Source organism: Agelaius tricolor, unplaced genomic scaffold (genome assembly GCF_023055355.1).
Source record: "Agelaius tricolor isolate 1412-34295 unplaced genomic scaffold, bAgeTri1.0.p SCAF_10, whole genome shotgun sequence".
NCBI lineage: Eukaryota > Metazoa > Chordata > Aves > Passeriformes > Icteridae > Agelaius > Agelaius tricolor.
The window spans coordinates 5,547,336-5,564,029 of NW_027269270.1; the positions used below are offsets into that span (position 1 = coordinate 5,547,336).

Consider the following 16,694-nt stretch of genomic DNA (forward strand, 5'->3'; position numbering starts at 1 on the left):
TCTGCAAGCCACGGGCTTTGCCCAGCCGCCCCCAGGCACCCCGGCCCCCGGGACATCAAATTCGGGCCGAGTATTGCAGTCCCTGCCCCTCGGCAGCGACTGTCAAATGTAGCACGGCCTTGTGATGGCTATTATTTAAAAATCAGCCAGGTACCGCTTTCTGTGCAAGCAACAGACAGAACTAATTACTTCCAATTGCTAAAGAAAATTCGGAACTCATTACCCTTTTTTTAACAGCACCTTTATCGATAAAGTAAATAGCCAGAAAATTGCTGTAGAAAAAAGTAAGTACACCACAGGCTTGTCTTTTGATATTTTTAATTTTTTTTTTCCAGCTCACTGGCTGCCACTGCAACCAAAATGTAATTCAAGTCTTACATGGGGTCTTCTGTTAAATCTGAGCTGGTTTGGGCTGGCAGACACACAACAGACTTCAGAAGTCATCCTTTTTCCATGACAGAGAAATAAGCGCTCAGAGCAGTAGATGTACCTCCTTCACTCTAATTCCAGAGCTGATAATATACAAGATTACCCCGTACTACACAGTACCCCTAAAACACAGCATTCCTCCACATTTCCAAGACATGCAAGTTATCTATACCTTTTTCTGCAAAAGCATAGTTAGTCCATGTGATTTGCCTACTCACCTACTTCTAGTTCAGCTTCTATTCTAGCTTATGACCTACACAGCTTCCATATTCAGACACTGCTCTGTAACAGAGCACCTTCTCCTAGGACAGCAGCAAGCCTTTCCCCACCACCTCACAGGCCTCTCACCTACTGAAAAATAACCCATCAGTGAATAGCAGAGAAAACAGTCAAAAATTCACACCTAAAAAGAAATTGCAATTTTTTAGGATGTCCCACTTACACATAGAAAAGTCAGTATCCTGGTAAGCAAAATGAAATAAACACATCAGTGGCAACTTGTAAAAGCATACATAAACTGAGCTCTTGAGTTGATGTGGAACTCCCCTGAGCTGGAAGTTAAGGACTTTGTTCAGTTATTGTGACAAAAAAAAAAAAAATTAAAAAAAATCACAGGAATAGAGAAGGCAGGAATTACACCATCAATTTACACTCGCTGTCACAGTACTTACTGTGGGACAAACTTTTACAATGCAAAAACAAGCACAACCACTCACAATCCATTACAGCAGAAACTACCTAATTTCTCTTAATCTAAGAATGTGGCCTCACCAGTCCTTGGCATCGAGGATTCTGGATTTATATGTAAAGTTACCACCTGCATTATGGATGATGGGTGTTTGTGAAACTCTGCTCTCCATTTCAGCTGTTACTTGAACCTTCCTTACAAGCCACTTGCATCAGCCACATGTACAGTCTTAGTGGGGATTAGGCTTTAGAACTGGGCCTGCCCAGTTCTTCATGAAAATCTTTCTTCTACACATTTCCAGTCCACATTGAAGTATCTGAAGGCATCTTCTTACAAAGTCGATTTTCATCTCAGACAATGCTGCAGGAAGCAGGAATTGTATCTCAGACGTAAAAGCATCTCTCCCTGGCTATGATGAGATACTCAGCACAGCAGACTACTCATTTCCTTCACCTGGGGAGCAGCAGTAGCCATGTCAGGGGCAGCCAGTGTTGAACCTTCTGCTCAGTATTTATTGATGCCAAAGATACGAACCCCGTGCAACTGTGGCAGCTTGGGGATAAGCACGGTCAGGAGAGAGGCTGTGTTGAGGATAAAGTGTGTGGGATCATACTTTGTATAGAAACTTGTCAGGAAGTACCTGCAGGAGAAAAGGGAACAAGCTTAGCTGATGCCAGCCCTGTCTAAAACACATACAAAGCATAGTTGAAAGAAGTGCTTTAGTGATTAGTAAGATTTTACTGGTTAACATCTGTATCTGTATTAAATATCTCACCAGAGGTTCTAGAGTATCTACAGCAAAATTATGGTCTAAGTCTCTTCTTCCATACCTCTCAAGGTGCTAAAAAGCAACTCTTAGTTTACTATTTTCTTCCAGCACTTCTCCCCACCTTGAGGAGTTGCATATATTTTCTCAGTTTCTGTCCTTTATGAGCCAACCTTCTAAACATCATGCAGGATCTTCCCTCCCCTCTCACTGCCATATAAGTGGACACATAAATTTTCTTCAGGGACAAACAGAAAGACTTTTAGAGTCAGATATTAAATATTTATCTGATTTTTCTTAGTTACACAACCACACTTTTGTCAACAGAGACAGGTGTATAGAATTCCTACACCATTTGCATAGTGTAAATAGAAGACAATATGTACAAAGCAAAACTGATACCAGATCACATCCACGGAGGAAATGACACATTTTTAGCTTACAAGTTGCAAAACGGTTAATAAATGCTGTCACATAAGCAATTAGTTTAGATTTTCAGTATTTATGACTTCACAATCTCTTAAAGAAATTCAAGAGTTAGCAGTAAGTTTTCCTCACAACATTTCTAATCATTAAAAACTGCCCCATTAATACCTGTTTACAAACTTTGACTTCAGTATGTGGAGTGTCAAAAACAGAAGAAAGATTGTTGATTACACAGCCTGTAAATAAATACTCCCTACAGCTGTGATGTAGAAATAAACAAACAAACAAGAAAAAAAGACAGAAAATGCTTTTAGACTGTAAATTGCAACCCATCATGTTGCAGCTTTTGAAATCATGGCTTTATGTGTCACTTGATCTATAACACAGTTTTGAACTCACAGAATTATAGGAGAGATTGTGAAGAACTTCCTTGAAGATGTGAATTGTACTCCATAATCCAGTTGTTCCCAGTGTGTTAGTAGCCTAGCTTTGCCCTGATCAGGTGTTTCAAAAGGAGTTCCCTTTACTGCATGCAAAAACACATACATTCCCTGGGGAAAATAAAAAGTGAACACAGACGCACTTTTAGTAATATTTTTAAATAATTGTTACATTGTTCAATGCGTGATAAAATTTAAAAAATAAAATTAAAAAAAAAAAGGAGAGTGAGTGAATTCTCACCCAGAAGAGCTGCTAGCCTGTAATGACAAATTATTGAAGAGGAAGGAAGAGACAAGAAGTGATTTGCCTGAGACTGTGCAGAGTCTGAAGTAAAGCCCAAGTCTGTGTGGCATCCAGTCCACTCCCTTGCCTTCTACGCTAGTAGTTCCTTGAATTCAAGGGAATTTTAACAAGCACTGTAACAAGTGTGGATTTGTATCACCACTTTCCTAGCACAGTGTTAACAGAGTGATGAGTAGTAGAGTGTGCATAAAGCAAAAATCTGACAAACACTGACAATATCACACCAACTCCGGAAAGCTTTCTCAGCCACTTACCAGCTTCAAATCCTTAGAAACTGACTAAGCATTCTGCTGAATACCATCTGTCCACATCTTTGCTGCTTCTCCTTAAACATGCTGGACTCTCCTTGTGACTGTTCCTGTTTGATGGGAACATGCCATGTATGGTTTCTCCTGAAAAACCAACTTGGGCCTCTTGGTTTCAAACAGGAGAGTACATCCTCTTCCAGTTTTAAAAAACACTTGTTTTCTATCAAAGAGAGCACACCAACTCCAGGGAAGAGTCTCTATGAGACAATATCAAAGATTCCCTTCTCTTCCTATGCACATTCAAAAATTTTCATAAGAAAGCTTTATATAGAAAAAAAAAATCACATTTCTTCCAAACTCTTATAATGGAGGTGAAACCTCAGCAAATCACTTCATGTCTCCTTCTACCTTTTTTTGGAACAGCCTCCAGACCAGAGCCCTGTGAACCTAGGACAATTGATTTGCTTAATTAATTTTTTGATTCATGACATTTGCAGTGTCTATTTTAATAACCATAAAGACACTTTTAGGACAGATCCAACTGCTTACTCCACATTTTATTTCCCAGTGGTACTTGCAGAAAGAACCATCAAAAATGCTTTCAAGGTTAGCTAAGAGTTTTCCATTAGTGGAAATCCAAGATTTTTTTTTTTGTCAAACCATTTGAGGATTGTTTCCAAAAGAAGTGCCATTTAACTTCTGAAATATCCAACAGTGCAATTTATACTCATCTTCTAGTGTTTCACTACAAAACTACTTGCCAGTGCATGCTCTCATCCCTGTTGTCATTACAGCTACTTGCAATGAGTTCAGTAAGGCATGTGGGAAATATTTAGTAATACTTGTCTCTGCCAACATCTTCTGAAGTCAGACATGTCTGATGCTGTCAAAGATAACACACAAAATGCTCTAATGACAGTTACAATGCCACCGGTAGTTTTAAACCTATCTACAAAACCAAAAAGCTCAAATAAAATTAAACTTTACATTCAAGAGGCTATTACCCATCCTCAGTGAACTATCATTTTCCTCAATAAGGAAGGAGGTATCTTTCTGTCTTCTTGGCTGGTAATGTCAGAAAGCTGAGCTAGCAAACCTCAAGTATGATCTAAATTGCTGGGTTATGGCCCTCTTTTCTCTAAGCATGGCAGGACCAATATAGATAGCTGCACTACTTTAAGTGGCTACAGGAAAATGATAGCATCCTGGGGAGAGGAGCAGAAAGCAACTCACAAAATCTTTTGCATACAAAAGTCATCATGCAAGTCACAACCCTCTGAATAACAAATGGTTTCAGGGCTGGGGTCAAAGTAGTTCAGTCTTCCCCACTGCTTTCAAGTGAGATTCCTCTAATGTCCTGTATGGTGACAACATTGTATTCTGAGCTATGCAGCTTGGCCAGAAAGCAAAACTAGAAGAAACAGAATAGAAGCATTTATCTTAAAGAAAATAGGTAGGCTGCTAAAATTAAACATTTTGGGACACCAATAGATTTATGTGGAAAAATTAGTAGATAGTGTCCAAGAATTAAAAATGTGGTAGTTTATGGATTCAGCACAGCTAATAATATACAGAACACTGTGAAAGTTGGTTGGCATGATGATTTTATGTTTGCAACCTTCCAGCCTAATTAAACACCATTTAAAAGAATACATAAAGCATATTTCATGTTTTTCATGCTTAAACTGAAAGTGTTTAAACTGGAAGTTGTGTATCATCCCTCCTCCCCAAAACAGCCAATCCTTTGTGCATGGGCCAAGGAGAGGTGGTGTTTTGGACAGCAGGATTTCATTGTCCATACAGACTGGCTACTTTCCTCTTCCCTTGCTACTGAAAATAAGTATTTATGAACAACCACTACTCCAACTCTGTTCCAAGAGAGGGTACTCACCAGGTTGTGAATGACATTTGTTAAAGTCCAGGCGACAGGGACACTAAAGAAGGGAATGCTGAGCAGGACAATGTGCAGCATGCCGACTCCCAGCGCGTATGTCAGCCACATTCCACGGCTGTTCATCACCCGAGTGTTTGGATTTACCTCGCTGTGGGCAACTCCTACATTCATTTTTACCCTATAAAACAGATCTGTTTGAAGGCTGAGACTGCTGTTACAGAGGAGTACTTAATATATGCAATTTTCAAATGTGGGAAAAAGCTGCTTTAAAGAAGCAGGTCTGGAGAGAGCACAGATGTACCTCAAGATCTTCAAGCGATGGTTTAGAGAGAGATCAGTACAAAGGGACAGTTGGGAACCATTTGTTTAAAACAAGTTCAAACCAATAAAATTCACAAGCTTGCTACAGAAGGGACATTTAAGAAAATAGTAAGCTGTGATGTCAGAAGCTACAGTTGCAAAGCTGTAAGAAACCAAGCTAATAACTTCTATCCTCTGAATTAAGTTTCTCCATCCATGACAATATCCAGAGCTCTTGTCCACTTCCCACATCAGACAATCTTCCTCCTCTTTCTTGTTCATGTAATGGTTAGTGAAGAATTCTGCATATACCAACTGCCCAGCCACCTACTTCTAGAAAGAGTAATGAAGGAATAATCTACGCCTCTTTTTCTTGAAGCAAAGTGCAGATTCCCTCCTCTCCCCATCTGTTAGTTTCCAGACAGACATTTCCATCTCCTAAATCTGGCTGAAATTAGAAAACAGGTTCAAAAGTTTTCTAAGCAACAGACACATGCAGAGATACACAGGATAATTTCATATGCTGATATATCCAGGAAACTGACAGAACTTACCTACAATGCCACTCTCATCCTATTGCGGTAAAATTTGTAATTATAATTTTTTAAAAAACCCTAAACTATTACTTACTTAAAACTCACATGATCTCTGGGACTATGGATATTTATGGGAGCGGGATGAAGTAGGTTTTTTAGCAATCATCTGAATCAGAATACAAAAGCACTGTTTAACCAGCAAAAGAAAGTTTGCTTTCAGTAGCAAGTTTGTTTCTGACACTTATTTAGCGAGGTATGGAGTATAAAATAAATATGAAATATAAAATTCTGCAATATGAACAGCAGTAGACTAAAAATAGCTAAGCTGAAGCTGAAGCCGAACCGGGGCACTGCCGACCTTACCCAGAACCTGTCGCCAAGCATTCCAAGCGGTGCACACATTACCTGGGATGGGCAACTCAAGGCTGTTCCTCTCTCGCCCCGGGATGCAGCACCCGCCGAGCCAGCACCTAGACAGACATCTTGACGTGACCCGCCATCCCTTCCTATTCCACACCACGATTCCAGCCCGATCTGAGGGGCAGCCCGCCGCACCGCCGCCTTTCCTCTGCCATCCCTGCCCTGCCGGCCCCGCTCCGCCGCCGCCCCGGCCCCAGGCCGGCCGTGCCCGTGGCCTTCTCCCCAGCCCCGGCGCGCAGGCGGCCCCGGCCGCCCGTCCCTCCGCCCCCCGCCGCGGCCCCACCTTTCCGCAGCCCCGCGGCCGCCGAGGAGCCGGAGCGGAGCGTCGGGCGCCGGCCGCAGGTAGAGCCCACGGTGCCCGTGGGCAGGGCCGGTCGGGAGGGGAGCGGAGGGGCCGGGCCGGGCCGTCCGTACCGCCCACGGGCGCGGGGCGGGCGCGCAGGTAGCGCAGCCGCGGGGCGGGAACGGGAGCGGGAGGGAAGCGCCGCCGCCTCGCTGAGGCCGCGCCGGGACCGGGGCGCCGCTTCCCGCGGGCGGCCCTGGGCAGAGGCCAGGCAGGCCCCGGGGAGCAGCGGGCGCCCCGCCTCTCGCAGCCAGAACCGGGAATTGCGGACGGCTCTGTGGTCTGGGGTAAACTGGAGGGCCCGCAGGGTTTATCTGCAGCTTTTCGCCCGCTTTTTCGGCTCGTAAACCGAATAAATGCCTCAGTGCGCGCTGAGGCAGGGCCCCTGACGAAGGCGGTGCTCGGAGGGGGGGGCGGGGTTCTTGGTGTGGCTTCGGGCTGCTGTGAGGCCGGAACCGTGAAATTTAGGGAGATTTTATTTCTGGTTTAGCTGAGGATGTGTAGAACCGCAGTTGTTGGCATGTGGGACATGTCTGTAGAAGGATCCAAGGGTTAGGTCAGTGATGGGGCTCCCACGCAGAAAATGCTGCGCTTTCCCACAGAGCAGAGCTGGAACGCCTCTGGTCCGTGAAGAGTTACAGTAGTAAGGTGGCTTGAGCTGAGATACGTGTCTCTTAGCTAAATGCCATTATAGGTGGGATGCCTTTGCATGGGTAGGACATCCCAGATGTCCCTTTGTGCCTCCCAGGAGGTGTTCCCGTGTGGCCAGCGTTGTGTCCCTCAGTTGGGGTCCAGGGCAGGGGACGCCACACGGCCGGGAGCTGATTCCCGAGCTGCCTGCATCAGTCACACCTCATGGAAAATTTGTCTTTGAGGTCTCCAGCGTTTTTGTTTTAAGATCCTCCCGTATCTTAGTGTCTGGAGGGACATCCAGCTCCCATCTGACTTACTCCCATGAGTAAACTATGAAACACTTGACACAGGAGTTCTGTACAGTGCATGAATGCCTCAAAATCGGCCTCTCTGAACACGTGTATATGATACTAACATCGGCTCGTCTTCAGCAATACACGTGTTCTCCTGCTCCTCTTGTTTTCCAGTTGGTGGAAAAACGATTCCTCGGATCCTTTTACCACATTTGAAAGGCAAACTCCCTTTGCAATGTAAATAACAATAATAAAGAGAATGCGCCTTTGTAGCTGTTCCTAGAAAAGTTTCAGTGCTGCTTGTTCTTAACAACACTGTACTTCCTCCCCCCGCCGCCCCCCCCCAAGCCAAGTAACCACATTTTTACTTTGTCTTTTATGTTTAAAGAGTAGCTGTCTTTAGAAGGATGTTGAGGCAGAGAAATGTCCTGTAATTGTTATATCAGCTGCATACACCCTGCAGGGCAGTGATGCTCAGGGGTGTTGGCTGCAATCTCTCACCAGGACCTGGCTGTGTCAGGAGGAAATCTGTGTTTGTTCCATTCCTCCATGTGTGCTCATATCCTTGGGGCAGGTGCTGAGTGTGCAGTCTGTATTCTTCAGCAGATACTTTGGACTGAATCAATGGGAAAGCCAGGACTGCCAGGATTGTTTGCCTTTCAGTGTAAATAGCATTATATAACATAAACGAGAGAAGAAACCTGTCTGAACCATTCCCCTGCCTCTCTCATATGCATATAAAACTGTGGTTGAATTATTTTGTGGCGAGCTACCAGGATCAGCAAAACAGTTTTCCTGGGGCTTGGCTGTTTGTGTCAGTGTAGGTACTTAAACAGAAATGCATGCTAAAATTCACAGATCAGTGTACAGTCTTCATGGGAGAGTGTCTCTATAATATAGCAATAATTTTATAACTCTTTGTGTTTCCAATAATTAAAAAAAGAAATCTCCACTGGTTTATAAGGCATCTTCATTTTCAAGTGATAGAGTGACATAGAAATAAATGCCCTGCCTGAGGGCACACAGTACATCAGATCAGAGAGGCAAGACTGTAATAGAGAACTCTTTTGGGTTTGGTTTTTATTTTTGCCAGTAGATCCCATTGCCATTGAATATGGTTTTTCCTCAGCACCAGTGTGTTGCCTCCCCATTTCTCTCCCTACTCCTATTGACTGCAGAGGAAGCTGGGTCCTACTGGAACTTGAAAATTTTACTTTCCAGCCATAATGCTGTGTTTTTCTACATTTCAGAGTTCCTGTGAAACAGTTTCTTAGAAATGTGTAATTGTAGTGTTCCTTTTACATTCTTTTTCTGTTATTTTTCTGTGCAGTTGAATCTTGGCACCATGAAACAGCTGCCTGGAGAGACAATTCGGCTCCTTTCAAGTTCTCAGGTGATTACTTCAGTTGTCAGCGTGGTGAAGGAGCTGATAGAAAATTCCTTGGATGCCAGTGCTACAGGCATTGATATTAAACTGGTAAGTCTTTTTCTCAGAAAGAATTGGATATAAAGTAAGATGCCAAGAAAATTGTTGCACTGCAAATGTGGTTTTTTAGGCTACTGTGATTTGGGGAATGGCAATGATTATTATATATTTATATCGTATATATTTTTACCTCAAGTAAAAATGGTACAAAATTAGTTTCCATTTGTGTTTTTGAGGCCCTGCTCTGAAACAGTAAGGCATATTTGTGCTTTTGAGTGTATTGTGGGGAAAAAACTGTCAGCTTTCTTAATCCTTCTTTTCCTAATTAAAATTTGTATTTTCTGACTAATTGCCTGTTTTAAAAGATGTTTGACTTAGGTTTGCTGTCAGGCTTACATATTTAATTCTCATTACAATGTATTGTAAGAAAGGTAAAAATGGAGAAAGGTAAAAAGTGGAAAAGGTTGATGGCCATTCAAAACAAAAGATGTTTTTGTAATACAAATCACCACCCTGTCTAATTAGCGTGGTGAACTCTGGCTACTTCTAACTCTTTATGTTTATAAGCTGTTCAAAAAAGTTGACATGTCATTCAGGGATAGTTTCTGACAATAGAAAATACTACTTTTAATAAAGAATTTGAGCCTTTTTTCTCAACAAATTGGGTGAAATGAGTAACTACTCAGCTCCTCTTGCTGTCCTATTTCTGCTTTTGCAGTCTTTTGTCAGCAGCTGTAAAGTAGCAGTATCTCCTGCTTAGTAAGAAAGAAGTGTTACTATATCCTGTATAAATGTATGGATTCAGAATAGTATCCAATTTCTCTGCAAATAACAGTGGATGCATAGGATATTCTTGAATTAACTGGTAGACAAATGCTCTTAACTTGGAGGGCAATTCAGTTTCTCCTTGTTTCCTTGACCATGTCTGCTGTATTTTCTGAATGAGTCTAGAGTTGTTCCATGTGAGAATGCTTTCCTGTAGCTGCCAAGGAACTTGTTTGTTACTGCTTTGAGTGAGCTGAAGATGTTCTGTCTTTGCTATGGTCTCTCATAATCTCTGTCTTCTCAATATTCAGATTGCAGAGTGTCTTGCTTCTTGAGTAAGTCCAAAGTGAGTAGTGTGTACACAGTTGTGGGGGTGCAGGGTATTGGGATCAGATCCTGGGAGCTGATCAGTAGCTGCAAGGAGTGAACAGAAAGGTTTTGGAGTGTTCCAGAATGGTTGGAACAAACCTTGCAGAGGAGAGAGCCCTCTAACTAGTGTGGGTTTCACAGCACAGTAACCAGCTTTGTCCCAGTGCAAAAAGAGCATTTTTAACCATTTTCAGTGCATGAGTCATCTATACTACTCTGACATTCTTGTGTCAGTCCAGCCCAATCCAAAACATTGTAGTTCCAAACAAACAAACAAACATGGCTTTATGCAAGTTGTCAGCAATTAAAAGAAATTTGATGATTGTTCTTCTGTGGGTAATAGGGGAGAGGAGAAAATCTGCACTCTGTACAACTCTAGACAGTAATACTGTAAAACAATGGATTTTTTCTGGTATTTTTTTAATGGGAAATTAAAATAACTCTGACCATGTAATAGAGGTCCATGACCACATTAATTCTGGATTACTTCAAAACCATAACAGAGAAGAGAAACTTTGAAATTCCATTTTACAGCTTGATGGGTTTTGCCTGAAGCTGCAGCATTTTCATTGTTTTAATCTTTTTCAAATGGATAGGAGGGCATAGTTTATCCAATTTACTTGAACAAAGATAACAATTCCTTTTTGACAGACAGACAGACAGGAATTAACCTGCAGATGGAATGGGTCTCAGATAAGAGTCATGGCAGTGGTGAACTGTAGTGGGAAGCTTTGGCTGGTGTTTCAGTCTTGATTGGCCATAGGTGATGTTATTTGGCATCTTTGCACTGTGTACCAAAGCTGAATCATACTGATTGGCATCAGTGACCTGGCAGAGCAACTGAAACATTTCATGGGTTCATAACCTTGGTAAGATTCAGCTCATGAAGGAAGGTGTTACAAAATACAAAGCTTAATTATGTTTACATAATATTTACATTAAAACACGCAAAAGTAAAAATTAGTAAGATTAAAAGAGAAAGAGAGAATCATTTATGTAACATTTTGATTCCAGATAAATCTCACTTTTCTTAAACAGCTAACTGGTCAGAAGGTAAAAATTAGAATGGAAAATAGGGAGTCATTGTAAAATTCTCATACCTTTCATTAGCACATACAGCAGCAGGGTAGAGGGTTTCCTGCCTCTATTTCCTTATGTGTTTTTGTGCTCAGCTGAGGTGTATTGCTTACTTCTGTTTTGCTGTCCAGTAGGAAGTTGACCCAAACATGAGCAAAAGCATTGTTTTTCACCTGAAGACAGCTTTTGTACCATTCATTAAAACAGAAAGTGAAATATACCCGTATGTCTGTTGTTTTTTGTGTATTGTGGTTCTGAGCCTACCTCAGAGGCTTTTGATGTTTCCTAAATCAGATTATGTGTGAATGCAGATGGTTTCTTTAGATCCCTTTCTTTTCTTTTTGACTGCATCTTTTTTTTTTTTACTTCAAGAAATAACCTTGTGAGAGTACATTATAATTTTTCATAACTGTTTTCAGCATAGGCCCAGGTAGGACAGCAAAGTTTGTTCTGTTTAATCAGCCTGCTTTCAGTGATCACCATCACATGCTCTGTCCAGCATCAGTGATGGCAGCCACTGTTTTAAGATAATATTTCTAAGCAAAACTAATTGTAAGGTCACCTGGATGTATTACACACTACAGCACATTTTTTTTGTGTGTTGCATCATAATCTTTTCAAAGAGCCAGCCTTGCTTCTGTGGAGGAAGCTTAGTTAGTGATCCTGCAGCTCTGATTACTTTCTCCTCCTGGCTTGTGATTCCTCTGGGGGCTGCTGTCTTGTGCAGACTATAGTGTAGCTGGAAAGAAGAATTTTTTCCTGCACTTGTTTGAGATGTTACGGAACCTAAATTTCATCTTTTATTTAGCTGTTGTAAATATCTGGGCTTCAGAATTTTACCATATTTATGCTGGTGCTTACTGGAATGACATATTTAAACTGGAATTCAGTAAAATATGCCTTACATGTATGTAAAGGTAAATCACAGAAATTGAACTTTGCTTCCTTGAAGGCTGTTTTAAAAGAGCCTCTGGGAACCTTTACTTCTTTTGTAAAATACTGTATCTCTTTACAGGGTTTTTTATTACTCTTACAATTCATGCCTTGCCCCACAATAGAATTTCAGCTTCTGTGTATTGAACTTGGAAAGCAGAACTTAGAAAATGTAATGGAATCACATCAATCAAAATTGAAACTGAAAATGGTGTGAAGTGAGGGTCTGCTGAATTCAATGGATGCAGAGCTGCATTCAAGTGATTTCAGAAAAATTGATAGCAAGTAGGTAAGAGAAGTGAAAAGAGACAAAAAAATCTTCAGCTTTCCAGCTATAGGTCTCCTTTTGGGTTTTGCTGTTTCCAAATCACAGTAGATGAATTATGATATTAGAGAAACCATCACTGTTATCCTAACATGGTGTATTTTTCCTTCTCTTTTTTTTTCCTTAAACAGAGACATTTAATGGTTGCTCAGTTCCTCCAAACAAGCAAAGCTTCCACTTCTGTATGGATAGTTAGAAACTGTAACCTTAGCTGCTTCAAAATTACCTCTTAATTAATTTGGATGTTTTACTACTCCTTCATGTTTTGTTCTTTTTTCAGGAGAATTACGGGTTTAGCAAAATAGAAGTAAGAGACAATGGCAGTGGAATCAAGGTTGATGATGTCCCAGTTATGGCCATCAAACACTACACCTCAAAAATCAGCTCTTCTGAGGACCTTGAGAGGCTGACAACATACGGCTTCCGTGGGGAAGCTTTGGGATCGATCTGCAGCATAGCAGAAGTGAGCACTTGCAATAGATGTGGAGCCTTTGTGTTATGATTTTTGTTGTCTGTATGTGTTCATGGAAGTTTTATTCTGTGCAAAGAATGTAAATGTTCCAGTGACTTTCCAGGGATGTGCTTGTGTAGGCTGCTTTTCTCCCCAGCCCCAGAAGCCATGTCATAGAAATTTCTTGTTTGTGTCAGTCCTGCCTTTCTGTCACACAGTGCTCTGTTTATTTTGCTTAGTCAGAACAGGTAACAGATTGTCTTGTATTTTCTTTCCTTTTGTGTCAGGGAGTATCATGTCAAGGAGTATGGCTGGCTTTGCTCCTTGATTTAGGGTAGATCAAGAAAGGAGCAGCAGGTGATGGCCAGGAGAAGTCATTTCAGGGAACTGATGGCCCACATTGCCACCATTGCAGTAATGATTTCTGCCTTCTTATCTAGGTGATCAGCAGTCATGAGGTCTTGCTGGGCTCCTTATTGCTCTTTGACATGTATGTGACTGCAGTTGCACAAACTTTGTCCCTGTGAGTAAACAGGAACCTGCTACCTGACCTAGCTGAGTCTGAGCCATGTGTTTGTATTAAGAGGATTGGCAATGTACTGACATTTGCTACTTAACTTGTTGGCTAAAAGTAAATATGTTTGTTCAAAACCATCTGAAAGGTGTTCAGGCTGCTGAAGGCACAGCATCTGCCAGATGTTTTTCTTTTTCTGAATTCATGCTGCACCAAGGCCATGTTTTAGGTGCAAGTCTGCTGAAGATTAGATCATGCAGGAAGATACCAAAGCCTGTGTCTGGTTGGAACCATCAGCTGTTGAGCTCAGGAGAGATGATGGTACAGCTTCACTCCTTGGTACCTTGGGTTGCATTCACATTGCACTAAGCAGGAGTGGGTTGTGTATTTGGATGGAGATTTCCAAAGATGCTTTCAAAAGTGTTGGTGTTTTGATAGATGATGACAGACCTCAATCATTGGTTCCTTCTAATGAGCTCTCAGAGCAGAATCCATCTGTTCAGAGCTTCTAATCAGCTCTATGGTACGTTTCATAAGAGATGGGAGGTGGCCTGAGTGTATAAAGTGCTTTAATAAGTATTACTCCTTGTATCAGTAATTATGTTAATTAACACTCCTGGCATTAATTGTATTCTGCCTACTCAAACTGCCCTCTGAAATTTCATTTTGAAGGTACTTTGCTATTGGCCCTTAAGTAGGCTTAAGTAGGTCTGCAATACTGTAATTCCCAGTTAATCAATTATTGTTTTTCTCTTCAGGGGCATGACTGAATGCTGAATGATTCATGTGAGACACTAAAATAAACCAAAATATCCTGAAACTCTCTATGTGTGTTAAACTGTGTCTTCCAGGTAGTTAAAGGGCAGTGGTTCTGTTAGTCACAGTGTTGGTAACTGAACTCTGATTTATGACTGCTCTTGCTAAAGCAATCTGTGAATTACCTTAATAGCTTACAGAACTTGCTGTGACTGATTGCCAGATATGTTTAGGTGTGGAAAGAAAATATATTGTTTGTTTGAGAGTAGTCTTTAAGTTTGTGGAATCTCACATGAATTTAAGTTGTCATAGTGTGTTTATCTCACAGAGGGTAAAAATGCAGAACTGTCAATTGATAAAGTTTGTTTAATCTGTGCTAGCATAGAAGATAGAGCAGTGTGTGTTGTAGGTAGCAGGAATTGCTGTGCTTTGTGAATCAGCATGATAGAAATGCTTTTAGTTAAATGGCAGGAAACATGCAGAATAATGCTGAATGTTTCTGTGCCTGTAAGAAATACCTGTTCAAGAGAAATTTTATAAACTAATTAAATGTAATTATGGTGACTAAAGTAACAGATTGGTGCGGTGAGTGTGGTAGCAAAGCTTATCTAAGCTCATTCTGAACTTTGTCTATCTCTGATTAACACAGGTTTTTTTACATCACTCTCTTCAGGTTTTGGTCACAACAAAGACAGCTGATGATGATTTTAGCATTCAGTATGCTTTGGATAGCAATGGACGTGTAACCTCTAAAAAGCCTTCCCATCTTGGGCAAGGTAGGCTATCACTGTTCTGGTGTTGCAAGGTGACAGGTGTATTTTGTGTTTCTCTGAGGCTCTAGCTGATGTTGAAATACCTGTTGGGTACTTAAAGGCTGAGTATGAAATCTTTGCAGCTGTAAACGTTTCATGCCTTGTGTCTGTCAGCTGAGAATGTGTTGTCATAGCATAAGAAATTATACCTCTTGGAAGTTGTTCTAGATTGTAATTATAAACTAGTTTCTCCTTCTCTGACTCACTTCTTCAAGCTGACAGGGGAAATAAAACCTGTAAAAATTAAATGCTCCTAGTCTGTGTAAGTATATGAGAGATTTCTTCAGGACCAAAATAATGTTTCTGTATGTAGCAAAATCCTTGCATAAAGGAGGGACACTTGCCCTGCTGCCATACATAGGAATTGCTGGAAGCAGCGTGGCTGTAGGACCAGGCAAAGTCACAGTTCTTTCTAACCTGCAGGAAGAGTATGTATCTAATTTTTACTAAGGATTCTTTTTAAGATTTACCCTGTATAGTGTTTTCCACAGCCAGAACACCTGCAGGTTGCAATGCTGTGTCTTTCATTGAAGTTGTTGAGTTCTCTGAGATATCTAATGCTTTGCAATATCCTTATGGGCTAGGAATTCATGTGGTTGTGTTGGTAGATGAATATTCCTGCTCCTACTGTGTACTGTACCTTGAGCAGAGGTATTTGGCACTTCAGGTGCTACCCTAAAGCAAATGCTTGTGAAGGCCCTTAATGAAGCACAGTGTTCCTTTGCCTCCAGATATGTGTGATTAGATGCTAGTTTTTAAATTAATCATTTTGCTAATGAAAGCTAATTTATGCATTGAGACAGCTTTATTTAGTGCTGGTTCTTGCTGTTGTTAGTGTGTATGAAAGAAAGCTTAATGCTTCACTCATAACTCTAAATAAAGGAGAAGAATCAAAAGTCTTGAGATACCTTTTGGGGGGGAATGATTGGTAATTTGGCATATTTCTTCTCATGCTAATAACCTGATTTAATGTAGCAGCATACAAACATGTCTGTTTAAGTAAAACTAGTATCCTCAATATCCAGTCACTGATTTGCTTTCAGTGTAATTTCTGCTTTATTTTTTATCACCTTCTTGCAGGTACTACAGTAACAGTCCTAAATTTGTTTAAGAATCTTCCTGTAAGAAAGCAGTTTTACTCAACAAATAGAAAATGCAAGGAAGAACTGAAAAAAGTCCAAGACCTACTGACAGCATATGGTATCATAAAACCAGACCTGAGGATAACATTAACACATAATAAGGTAATAATGAGGTTTTTTCTGTCAACTGTCTTAAGAATCAGTTTCTGATGAACCCATGCAGTTCATGTAATACTTACACAAAATGTTTCATTCCTAAATTTTTTCTTTCATCATAGCTTTGTTTTGCACTTCCACTTACTTTATCCTTTCATAGGTGTATATTTATAATGGCTACAAATTTTGATGTTAAGCTCCTAAAACTCAGTCTCAGGTATTTTTGGTCTCTTGCAGGAGATGCCTGGCTAGATATATGAAGTATAAAAATTATTTTACATGCTAGTGATTAGTAAAGATGGTGGTGA

General features: G+C 40.9%; 2 protein-coding genes across 6 annotated transcripts in view; one reads left to right on the top strand and one right to left on the bottom strand.

Annotated features, from left to right (window-relative positions):
• Positions 1 to 301: 301 nt before the first annotated feature.
• On the bottom strand, positions 302 to 6,807 carry ORMDL1 (ORMDL sphingolipid biosynthesis regulator 1). Of its 2 annotated transcripts, XM_071434478.1 has the most exons (5): positions 6,735 to 6,807; positions 6,437 to 6,501; positions 5,193 to 5,373; positions 2,709 to 2,860; positions 302 to 1,757 (listed from the first exon to the last, which is right to left on the bottom strand). In XM_071434478.1, the coding sequence occupies exons 3-5, from the start codon at positions 5,364 to 5,366 to the stop codon at positions 1,622 to 1,624; spliced, it is 462 nt and encodes a 153-aa protein (XP_071290579.1). In that variant the 5' UTR covers positions 5,367 to 5,373; positions 6,437 to 6,501; positions 6,735 to 6,807; the 3' UTR covers positions 302 to 1,621. The 2 variants fall into 2 exon arrangements, with proteins under 2 accessions (XP_071290579.1, XP_071290581.1); XM_071434480.1 differs by lacking the exons at positions 6,437 to 6,501; positions 6,735 to 6,807 and having other exon boundaries at positions 5,193 to 5,386.
• The window catches only part of PMS1 (PMS1 homolog 1, mismatch repair system component), a 44,460-nt gene continuing 34,293 nt past the window's right edge, over positions 6,528 to 16,694 (top strand). The window contains exons 1-5 of one of the 4 annotated variants that reach the window (XM_071434474.1): positions 6,528 to 6,793; positions 9,051 to 9,197; positions 12,896 to 13,078; positions 15,010 to 15,112; positions 16,229 to 16,392. In XM_071434474.1, coding sequence (XP_071290575.1) covers positions 9,066 to 9,197; positions 12,896 to 13,078; positions 15,010 to 15,112; positions 16,229 to 16,392 — 582 coding nt within the window. In that variant the 5' untranslated portion in view covers positions 6,528 to 6,793; positions 9,051 to 9,065. The other 3 variants (XM_071434472.1, XM_071434475.1, XM_071434473.1) reach the window with 3 other exon arrangements.